The sequence below is a fragment of the Rhinolophus ferrumequinum genome, chromosome 4 (assembly GCF_004115265.2).
Source record: "Rhinolophus ferrumequinum isolate MPI-CBG mRhiFer1 chromosome 4, mRhiFer1_v1.p, whole genome shotgun sequence".
NCBI classification, from domain to species: domain Eukaryota; kingdom Metazoa; phylum Chordata; class Mammalia; order Chiroptera; family Rhinolophidae; genus Rhinolophus; species Rhinolophus ferrumequinum.
The window spans coordinates 76,774,323-76,785,989 of NC_046287.1; the positions used below are offsets into that span (position 1 = coordinate 76,774,323).

General features: G+C 40.3%; 2 protein-coding genes across 2 annotated transcripts in view; one reads left to right on the top strand and one right to left on the bottom strand.

The window, feature by feature from the left end:
* Nucleotides 1–7,609, top strand: part of CFAP97 (cilia and flagella associated protein 97) — a 34,440-nt gene extending 26,831 nt beyond the window's left edge. The window contains exon 5 of the mRNA XM_033104283.1: nucleotides 817–7,609. Within this exon, the coding sequence (XP_032960174.1) occupies nucleotides 817–944 (128 nt within the window). The 3' untranslated portion in view covers nucleotides 945–7,609. The remainder of the gene's footprint in view (nucleotides 1–816) is intronic.
* On the bottom strand, nucleotides 7,539–11,367 carry SLC25A4 (solute carrier family 25 member 4). Its single transcript, XM_033104284.1, is given in 5 exon segments — nucleotides 7,539–7,763; nucleotides 8,607–8,747; nucleotides 9,288–9,725; nucleotides 9,728–9,774; nucleotides 11,122–11,367. Coding segments are annotated over 5 exon segments (897 nt in total). The 5' UTR covers nucleotides 11,235–11,367; the 3' UTR covers nucleotides 7,539–7,605.
* Nucleotides 11,368–11,667: the final 300 nt, after the last annotated feature.

Genomic DNA, 11,667 nt, shown 5'->3' on the forward strand with positions numbered 1-11,667 from the left:
AACATTCCCCCTAGCCAGTTAAGAATTATTGGTAATATCTTCAGCCCTCGTATGTGCTTTGTTTTCCTCACTGAGTAACTAGAACAAAAATTCGCAATCCGTAGTCATCAGATGTAATCCTTCTTAATGCCTGATCTGTGACCAGTCACACATCTACCAGAGAATGTAGGCACAGTGGCCACATAGTGCTAGGACATGCCACACGCATTTTCCCTTTACGTAAGTCTGTGCTGTTACTTCATGTGTGCATTCTAAGCTAGAAAAAATAGAAGCCAATACTAAAAGAAAGTTGGAACCACTTACAATGTCACAACTTCCCAGTGCTCAGTGAGTCTTAAAACAGTCAAATGACTAGTAATTCCACTCACTCATTTGTTCTAGAAGAATCACTTCCTCAGCGTAGTGACTAAGATAGGGTCTTGTTCCAATAACTCATACTTGGTATGATGTCTGGAATGTAGTGAATTATTTGTTGAATAAATGTATAAATGGTTATACAAAGGTTTTTTTGTCTTGTTTTTCCACTTTAATCATTTGAGAAACTTCTTAAAACACCTTTTCCCCACCCCAAGTCTATTGCATCACAATCCCCTCGTGTAGAATCTGGGCATGTTTGTTATTATATTTTTATGTTCCACAGGGAACTCTGAAGTGTACTTCTGGTTGACAATTAAATTAGACTATTAAAAACACATGTGAGATAGAGAAGAAAAATTTATTCTGGACTTAAAATTAGGAGAGGAAGTTTATCCGATGATGATTTATATATTCAGTTTAAATAATTCAAATTATTTCTTATTTTCCATGTATTTTCAGGAGGAGCTTCCAGGACCTCCAGTGCTACCAGCGGTCTCAGTTTTAAGAGTGAGCGGTCAGTTTTTGACACATCTGGTGGTCTGTTGCTAAGACCTAAGCCCTCTAATGTCCGTACAGCTTGGTTATAAAACATTTTTATAAAAAATTTTTACTTTAAACATTGTTCATCCAATTCTTGTATGTTCTTGAAGTGCTCTTGTATATTACTATAATTCTCTGTGTAAACATTTATAATAACTGTTTTAAGAATTTTAAGGTATACAACAGTGAGTTGCAATTTATTGCAGTTCGGTACAAAATTGTTTTCCAAAAGACAATCAGTGTTTCCTATGAGGATGTATTTATATGAGATGTATATGTATTTAACAGAGAAATGGTAATGTGCATGTATATTTTCTCAGCGTAGAAATTGATTCTGCTGTCGTGCTGGCAAAAACAACTGTCATAGTGTCACTGCATGTTGGACCCAAGATGTTAACTATACAGGTCTTGTTTTATGTTTTATGTTTTTGTCGTTGTTTCCGTTTCTTACAAGTTTTAAACCATGAACATAGCTCCTAAATTTGACTGGCTTTGTTTTCTGTTTGTTTCAGAATTTAGGTGATATGACTCATAACTTGATTGTCAGATAGTTACACCTTCTTAATGTAAAACAAACCTTGAAATTTGTTTTCATTGGTGGAGCTGATTTAGATTTGATGAGCAGATTGAGAGAAGCTTGTACTGGGGCAATCCTCATGATTCCCCAGAGGTATGTATCTCCTACCTCTGCATAAGTGCAGAGTCAGATCTTAAAATTTAATCAACCATTCCAAATCATTTCAAACTGTTTTAGAAAATTCAACTTAGAAGCTCCTCTTTCGTGTTTTTATACATTCAGGTAAAGTACTATTAATAATTCTGAGAAATGAGGTAGGCCTTCCAATCGACTGCACTGTGAATAGTTCGTCCAAGAACCAGATCATCATAAGCAAAAACAAGTGTTTAAAACAGCAATAGTTTGAAGAGTCAAGAAGCAGATCCTGAGTTATGTCAGAACAGTGTTTTAAGTGATACTGTTAACAAGTTGTGTTACATTTAGCATTGTATTAAGAGAGAAGATAAATAAGAAAGAAATACATTGTCTCACAGCTTTAGAAATTCCAGCTACTGTTTTTTAAGGGCTGAAAAAGAAAACTAAAATGTAAATGATAAAGGGGGGGAAAACATTTTTGAGGCTACTTTAAATGTCTGCTTATTGTCTTGGTTTGGGCTTACGTGTTGAATCCTGGAAGTACCATTTTTGCTAGTACCACTTTTAAAGGCCTAGCAATCTTAAGTTAGTAATGATAAGTAGGGCGTGATAACAGTTGACTTTTGAAATTAGAATATTTTTCTGGCAATCTGTAGGCTCTTATTTTTTACAACAAAATATCTGCTCCTCTGCTGCCCAAGTCATCACTGTTCTGCATTACTGGCCTTTTCAGTATATCCTTAGAATGTATGTAGTGGGAAGTTTCCATATTAAATGCCAAGCCTTTCTTTTTTTAATACAAATTTTTGATCTTTAGCCACAATAAGATTTATATTTTTCTGAGTTAACTTAAGCTCTGTAGCATGTGTGCTGAACTTACTTTTCTTAATGCCTTTGGCAGAAAGCCAAACCGCATTTTACTAAACATCAATTCATAATTTCTTGGTCTTAGTTTGTATTGATAGATTTTGTTTAGGATAGAATGTAAAGTGTGGGAACAGAGAGGCTAAAAAAAAAAAATTCATGTGAACACAACCTGACTCAGATTTTTCTGCTTCTTTCTTTGGGCTATAAATGTTTGTTCGTTGTTATTTGATGCTCTGTTCTGGTGAACAGGTTTTCCCATCGTCTACTGTTCTGCTTTATATATAAACATTAGCTGTACTAATCCAAGGTTTTGTTTTTTAACGTATTGCACTTTTAATGTTTGTATAACAACCCATTTTTAAGGAGAGAAAAGATAATGCTGAATTTAAAACTCAGCATTTGAACATCTGTCTAGTAGTAGTGATTAGCCAATATTTTTAAATTGATTTTTAAGTTGTTAGGGAAAAAAATTATATATATGGCTTTAGACTCTGAGAACATTTTTGTGGTCTCTGCTGCCATATGTCAAGTACAACACATTACAATTTCATAGATAAAGCTGTACTTTGATTTTAGATACTAATGTAATGCCTTTGGTTTTTACTGTGTTGATGGGAGGTTTACCTAAGTATTACTCATAACAGGGATTCAATTTGAAGTAAAGTTGGGAAGAGCAACAACAGTCATTTTTTCAAAGCAGAATATACAGTTCTGTTGTCATGATTACTTATATATGATAACTATAAATGGAAGGATAGGAGTTGAAAAATGTGATATTCTTTCATACAAGTCAAGGTACTTTGAAGTTGTTCTGGTTTAAGGGGCATTTTTATGAAGGAATCATAAGTATACTCTACCATTTTCAAGACCATAAAGAAGTGAAGGATCATCTAGCACTACTTTATATTTGGTTCACTTGTACCTAAAGATATATACACTTTGAAGATTTACATCTGCACCGAGAAATAATACCAATCCAAGGTCTAAATGGTTAGGCAAGATTCTTATTGAGAGTTATTTTCATACATGTCAAATGTTAAACTAATGTCTCCTTTTTAATAAGGTTCTATAAAAGATTTTGAACTATTAAAATTATTTTCTAAGAGACAGCTATTGTCTCGTGCTTCACTTACTTTTTTCACTCTTCATAAAAATATGCTTTCTTGGCTCCTATTCCAAATAAAATTTTTCTGGTTTGCTTATAAATATAGTGTAATGCAGTTGTTTTCAACCCATTAACCCAAATGTCCAAAATGGATATTTAGACAACTTTAAAAAGAGGTCATTGTGATGGATACGACTGTGTGCTTCTCATCGTCAGACTCATATACTGCACACTGTAAAAAGTATTATGCCCAATATGATGTTGGAGACACAAGTTACTATATTTTGATAATTAAATTTATAAAATGTTTAATATCCTAAATGCCAGTCTTTACCCATAAATGATGTATACCAACCATCCTAATGCTACTGGCTACTTTATTTCCATGAATAAAGATTAGTAAGAAACTTAAAAATCAGTATCCTTTAAAATTTTTTTAGTCCTTTGTAATGTGTTTCTAGGCATGAAGAACTAGCCTGGCATAGTGAAGAAAGAAATAAAAGACTTAAAAATAACCTGAGTTTTGGTCCTATGACTGTCTCTCAAATGCATGGTCTTGTTCCCATTTTAAAAATTAGAATAATAACTTTTATGTGCCTTACAAGACTAAGTGAGAATGAAGATAGAAGGAGGGCATTAGTTATTTATAGAGTTTTAAAAGACTTTGCTTCAAATTCCGTTCATCATCATCTCTTTAAACCACATTATCTAATTTGTTCTTTAAAATTGTTGTGATGCTACAGTGGACACTCTTACCAATCGAAGGAGTGTTGTTTAGAAGTGTGTACATCAACATTTCATATGTATTATATGCATTATGAGTGATAAGAAGTATTCTTTTTAAAACTTGCTGCTAAAACATCAGTTCAGGAACTCTTTTTGATGAGGGTTTAACAACAATGCTATTAGAATAAACCACTGAGTAGTTCCTGTAGTGGTTTGTTTATTTGAGCTCTCAACTACGAAGTTAAAGGGTGCTTATAACAAATACAATTATACTACAGTAGAAAATTTAGATTTTAAAATTCTGGTTAATGTTTTTTAATCTATTATGAGGTAACGTCATTATTCTACTGTAATGAGAGACAGGGTTTTTTTCTTGTGAATCTAATTTCACATTTGCTATTACAAGATGGTAAAACAATTTGGATAGTTACCAAAAACTGATTAAAAATGATGGTTCTAAATTTTAAGAGTATGTGTAATTATGATGATAGCCTTCACCAAAAAAAAAAAATCACATCACATTTATTTCATGTATTGGGATTATAGCTGATCTCCAGGTTTGGAGTATGCTTTGTTTTATTTCATCCTGAGAAACTTTATATTTCATTAAGAAAATATCCAGAATTATAAACAAATATATCTGCTTCCCATGTAGTTACGTATACTAACTAGAAAAACCTAATTCTACTATTAATTTGAGAAGTATTCATTTTAAATTTTTTTAAGGAATGTGAAAAATGGTTGTGGTCTTTTAGGTGAATATCCACAAGAAAATGACATTTCATAGGTTTTCTTGTTTTTTACAGAAATACAGAAAAGGGCACAAATGTACAACTAATATGCTCACAAAACAAACACCTGGGTCACCTCTAGAATATTCCCAGAACTCATAAGATCCCTTGGGGCTCCCTCCTAGTCATTGCTTTCTTTGCCGCCAAGAGGCACCTATATCTCAACTTTTAACACCATAGTGTAGTTTTGCCCGTTTTTTTTTGCTGTTGTTTTAATGTCATATGAATAGAATTATATTCTTTTGTCTGGCTGCTTTTCCTGATCATTATGTTTGTGAGATTCTTCCATATTGTTACTTGTAGCTGGAATCCGTTTGTTCTCATATTTGTACACTAATAGGACCACACCATTATTTATTTATTCTGTGGTTGATGAAACCGCATTTCAGGTGGTTTCCAGGTTTTGACTGTTACAAATAGTGCTGTAATAATACGAAGATTTTTGTAGGTATGTCTTGTATACCTGTGTATGGATTTTGGTCGGGCATCTCCTTAGGAGTGGAGTTGCTGGGTCTTAGAAGCGCACCTAGTTAATAGATTATGCCAGAGCTTTCCAGAGGGAGTGTACTAACTTACTCTCCCATAGACGTGTATTAGTTCCTGTTGCTCCAGGTCCTAACGTTTAGTGTCATTTTTACGTTTAACCATTTGGGTGGCTGTGTAATGGTATATCATGATTTTAACCGTACTACTCTCTCTAATAATCAGATTTCATGTTTATGGGCCATTGCGATATCTTTTGTGAAGGGCCTTTTAAATGTTAGATTTTAGGAAATTTTCATTTACTGAGGGCATGAAGCTATTCTGCTATATTCTAGAAATTTTACCTTTCACACTTAAGTATGCAGTTCACTGGCATTGTTGATTGTCTTTTTTGCTAATTCTACTGTTACCTTAGTTATTTACTTTCAGCGTTAGTCTTTGGGTTTAATTTGCTGTTATTTTTTCCAGGTTCTTGAAATGGATGTATAGTTCACAGATTTTCAGCCTTCTTTTCTAATAGGTGCATCGAAGGCTATAAATTTTTTAGCATAGTTTTAGCTGTTCTTTACAAGGTTTGATAACATGGTATTTTTATTTTCATTAAGTGCAAAATATTTTCGAGTTTCCATGAGGATTTCCACTTCTTAAATCATGGGTTCTTTAGATTACATTTTTAATTGGATGTGTGTTAAAGTTGTAGTTGTGGTTTTGGTTTATGAAAAATTACAGAAAAAACTTGAAGCTCTAGACTAAGGGCAGCAAGTTACAACCCATGGGCCACGTTCAGCAGCCCAGTGCCTGTTTATGTGGCTTTCACCTTTTTAAATGGGTTTTTGAAATCAAAATATTTTGCGACATGTAAATAGCATATGAAATTCGCATTTCAGTGTTCGTACATAAAGTTTCATGGAACACAGCCACACGCGTTCATTTGTCTTATCTGAGAGCTGTGTTGCATCAAAGATCATCTGTCCAACAAAGCCTAAAATACTGTCTCCTCCTTCAGGGAAAGAGTTTGTGGACTTTTGCTCTGGATGATATTTTCTTCCAGACCAGATTTATTGTTGCTTCTGGCAGGTGGGAGGGGTGCCCACCACGTCCAATTGCCTTAATCCAGGTAAGGGATTGACAGTGACTGCAAGGGCCAGACTATTTCCGGTTCCCTCTGTCTTACTGTTAGGGTGTCACCCTTTGGGGTCCCTATTCAAAACAGGTTTACCAGGGCTCCCCTTCCTTGGCAGGCCAAGGATACCTGTTTTTGTCACTCTTTCCCTGAGAGGCTTTCAAACTCTCCAGGTCCTAAGCCTCTCAGCTACATTTTCCATGATTTGCAGACACTTCCGTCATTGCAATTCCCCACTTGCAGCCCTACTCAACCAAGATTCATTAAACATTACATTATCTAATAGCGCCATTTCACTCCTCTCTCCTACCCCCATTTAAGCTTCTTTCAGGATGGGTTCCTGTCTTTTGGTATCTTCCACAGACCCTAACCGTCATTAAATAGTAGCTTGCTAAATTATTTCAATGAATAGTGTCCACTTGTCATAAAATTCTAGTATCACAATTGTCTAGTGGTAATAATACAGAGCACTTCCTAATCATGCAAAACTCTTGAAACTACGATTTAAAGCTTTTTGCGGAACCTCAGAATTCCTGGAGACTGAGTGAAAGTGCATAAAATAAGGTGAGATTGTGGAAGCCATGATCTGTGTTAGGACTTGTGAGCCTACAGCAGCATGGTGTGAAGTAAGAGAGGGAGTTTAAATCTATTTGGCAGTTAATAAGAATTCAATAGAGAACGTGCATTAATGGTCTTTATTGGTTTCACATTCAGTTATTTTCTTCACTTCAGTTAGTTGTACAAGTATGATAACGTTATTTTATATTTTCTGTGGGAATTTAAATGTAAAATAAATACAAAATACATCTGTGGTTTAATGAACACTCAGTGAAGGATTTTTTTTTTCCTGAGGTATTCCTTTCAGTCTGGTTTTATCCCATATCTTTCTTTTTACTTCCTCTAGGAAAAGTCTATTAAACCACACAATGGGTCAGGAACCAATGAACTTGTTTTAATTACATTAGACGTATTTTTTGATCTCATCATACAACACCAATACAAAAGCGCCGCCCATGCCTCTCAATACATTGGACCAGGCACCTTTAAAGAAAGCCTTGCCTCCTTCATCTTTGGCAATCTTCCTCCAGCAGTCCACTGTCCCAGTGTACATAATATCAGCTGTGGAAACAAACGTTGGTAAGGGCTCCTTAATTTTAGAGGAAAGAGACTTTTTCTCTGAAAGACATCTGCACACAGTGTTCCCAGTGTTATAAATGAGTCACTTGGGCTTTAAGCCCCAGCTCTATGCCACACTCAACTAGATACCCCTTCCCTACCTGTTAGGGCGGTCTCCTGTCATTCCTACTTCTTTAACTCAATCAAGGGAAGAACTGGAGCAATTAACCGGCTAATTTGTTAAAGTGGGTAGTAGTGCCCTTTGCATGGATGAGACAAATGAGGCCTGGTCTCAGATTATACTGCCCAAGATGACACAGTTAAAATAAAAGAGGTACAACTATTAGGCTTAAACATGAAATTAATAACACTTGACTTTCTGACTTTAAAAATCCAATTTGATGTTTCAACCTATGGAAGCCAAAATGTTTTCTGTCACAGCAGACTGCTTCAGGCCATCTCTCATCCAGCTACATCACCCTTCCCTGCTATTGTAATAACTAGATAAAAAGAATTATTTTTAAATAAACCAGTGAATTACTTCAATTCTTTCCCCTTGTTTCTGCACCCAGGCTCTAAGGTTTTGGAAAGGGCTGAGGCCTGCATCATGCTGGATACCGAGTTAAGTTCACCTCTAATTATCCCATTTTTCATGTTCTTATCCCTTCGATAACAAAACTCTATAAAGAAATGATCGAGAACGTTGAGGGCTTAATTATAATCTTCCTTTCCTAAGTTCTTAGTACATAATTTTAACAATTAGAACAGTGAAGACTGAAAACAGCACCGAGTAGTGTTCTCCTCGGGCAGAAAAATAGGATTGCGATCAGTAGGTGCCAGGCTTACCCCCTTTCCGGCCAGACTGCATCATCATCCTACGGCGGACAGTGTCAAAGGGATAGGACACCAGGCCCGCAACCGCCGTCACGCTCTGGGCGATCATCCAGCTGACGATAATATGCACATTCTTGGGGTCAGGCAGCATCCCTGCGGGCAGAGGTGAGAAGTGACTCCTCTCAGTGCTCGCTCAGCCAAAACAGGTGGGGGTGGGGAAGAGGCTGCCGAACCTCCAACTCTATGTCCCCCTCCCCACCCACCGCCCTGAAGAAGCTGCCCCTTGTGGGGTGCCTCACAAATAACCCGGCAGCCAACAAAAGTGGGTGGCTGCCTTCTGGCCCCAGGGAAGCCCGAGTTCTGCCCCGTGTACAGGGCATGCCGAAGTGGCTCCAGGTTACACTCAGGCACTGACAGAACGGTGGGAAGAGAGAGCTAGGCCGCCCCTTCCCTTCTGCACCTCTGAATTTCTCAAGGCCAGAGTTTATTTCAGTAGAGGACAAAGACAGTCCTCGAGCTCTACATCCACACCAGGCCACCTCCTTATTCAGAAGCCTCAGTTTAACCCAGGGGCTAGGGAACAAGATTGATGTAACAAAATTGGAAAACCAAGACTGAATTCCAGATCCCTCAGGATCCTCTCTGCGCATGCCTTCCGCTTTCCCACGCTACACCCCGGGGCCCTTCTCTCACCCTTGGCAGTGTCATAGACTCCGAAGTAGGCAGCTCTGTAGATAATGATGCCCTGGACAGAGACGGCGAAACCCTGGTAGAGACCCTTCAGGCCATCAGACTTGAAGATCTTGGTGAGACAGTCACCCAGACCACTGAACTCACGCTGGGTGGCACCCTTGCCCACGTCAGCAGCCAATCTGGTCCTAGCAAAGTCCAGCGGGTAGACAAAGCAGAGGGAGGTGGCCCCAGCTGCCCCACCAGAAGCCAGGTTACCAGCAAAGTAGCGCCAGAACTGCTTATGCCGGTCCACGCCCCCCAGGAAGATCTGCTTGTACTTGTCCTTGAAGGCGAAGTTGAGAGCTTGGGTGGGGAAGTAACGGATGACGTTGGCCAAGTTACCCCTCCAGAAGGAGAGAAAGCCCTGCTCCTTGGGGATTCTCACCACACAATCCATGATCCCTTGTACTGCTTCTCAGCACTGATCTGTTTGCTGGCATGCTGGGACCTGTTGGGGAGGGAGGAGGCATGGCGGGGGCGTGGGGGTCAGGGTGGGCAGGGCAGAGGGAGGAGGAAGTGAGGACAGGAGAAAGAGAACATTTGCACTTCTTGATTTCCTTTTAAAAATGTATGGGGAAGTGAAACAAATATTATAATAAATGGTAGTTACTTGGATACAAGCCCCCCCAAAATCCAATTTTGCTCAGTTATCAGGGCATTTGAGAGAAAAGCTTCTGCCAAATAAACAGAAGGATAATTAATTTGTGAAGAGAGTCATTTATGTATTGCTTTTTTCCCTCGGTGCCAGAACTATGCCAGGGGCTTGTTGGGACAACAGGATGATTACAGACCCCTGCCCCAATGGGCACCTGCTCTGATTTAATAGACATGATTGATGGGCAGGAGAAGAGGATTCTTCCCTCTCACTCTAAGTCTCCCTGGAGAACAGGACCTCTGAGTAGTATATAGATGTTCCAACAGAAGAAGAAGAAATCCACTAGGCATTAAAGCCTGGAATTTTTCAGGCAGATTACCCAAGTAATCAATTATCGACCGGTTTGTTTCTGTTGTGAGCAATCTGTTGGGGTTTTTCTTGTTATTGATAATTTTGACTCCCAAATTGAAGAGGCCCAAGTCTCATTGAAGGGCCCTTGTCTTTGGGGCAAATGGAGAAAAACAGGTAGGTGGGATGATGATGATGGTGATGGTGATGGTGATGATGTGCCATTCAGAGACCTGGCTGGGATGGAAAAGATTCTGGGGACAGTACGAGTAAGAAAAGATATCGGAGTTTATGACAAAAATTGTTCTTAATCTCTCAAAACCTGTTCTTCATTTGTAAAATTGGGGAGACAATAGGTATGTTGCAGAGGTTATATAAAAATCAATTACATATGTCAGCCCATAGTCATAGCCCATGGGACACAATAAGCGAGTCCTTATGTAATATTTGGTTTTCTTGTAAAAGGTGGGTGCCGATAAAAAGGTGCAAAGGACATTGAAAATCAAAAGGTGAGCCGACCTAAGAGGCTTGAGTGGAGTGCCAGTGCTGTCCCAGGCTCAGGATCTGGCTGGCTCTAACCCACTCCTGGTGGGTTTCCATATATAGACAACCGGGACCGGGCCGCCACCCGACACCCAAGAATCTGCTACTGACACTGGAACCTGTCTGCGCAGAGAGGGCAACTTCCCCTTCGCGTCGGGCGGGCGGCGGGCCTGTGGCCTAGCGCAGATTTCCTGCGGGTCGCCCGCCTCTGCCCGCCCGCTCCCCTCTGCGGCTGCGACTCGCCGAGCCCCGCGCGCCTCGCCCGGCGCAACACCCCCCCCCGCGCCGCGCCCGCGCCCCTGTCGTCACACCTGCAGGCAGCATGTTTGACCCTCTCGATGGGGCGACCGCGGTCTGGAGACGGCAGCGGCGATGCCACCTGCCAGGAAGTCCTTCAAGAAGCTCAAAGCTTGATCACTCATGGTGACAGCCGGGCGCCACACAGCCTCCGGGAGCCGCACTCTCGCTCTCTCCACCGCCCGGCCAGGCACAGCCACCCGTCTCCGTCCCTGCGCGACGCGAAGGGGCCGCTTGCCTCGCCCCCGCCGCCCTCCTTATATCCCCCTCCTGGTCCTCTCGCGAGAGGAGGAGGGACCCCGGGCCGTGTGCGCAGTGCGCATTGGCTGGGAAGGTGCTTGACACCCCCTCGTCGTCCCCCTCCTCTGCAGAGGGCAAGGGGGCGAAGGCGCTTCGGGAGACAGGGGTGGGCCGGGGGGGCTGTGCCTTCAGCTTGGGACGTTTAAAGGGCAAATTCATGTTATCTGTCCCGGCGAGCAGAGGGAACACCATGTCTCTGCAGCATGTGGGCCGCTGTATTTATAGCACAAGAAGGCTTAGGCTGGGGCTGACCTGTGG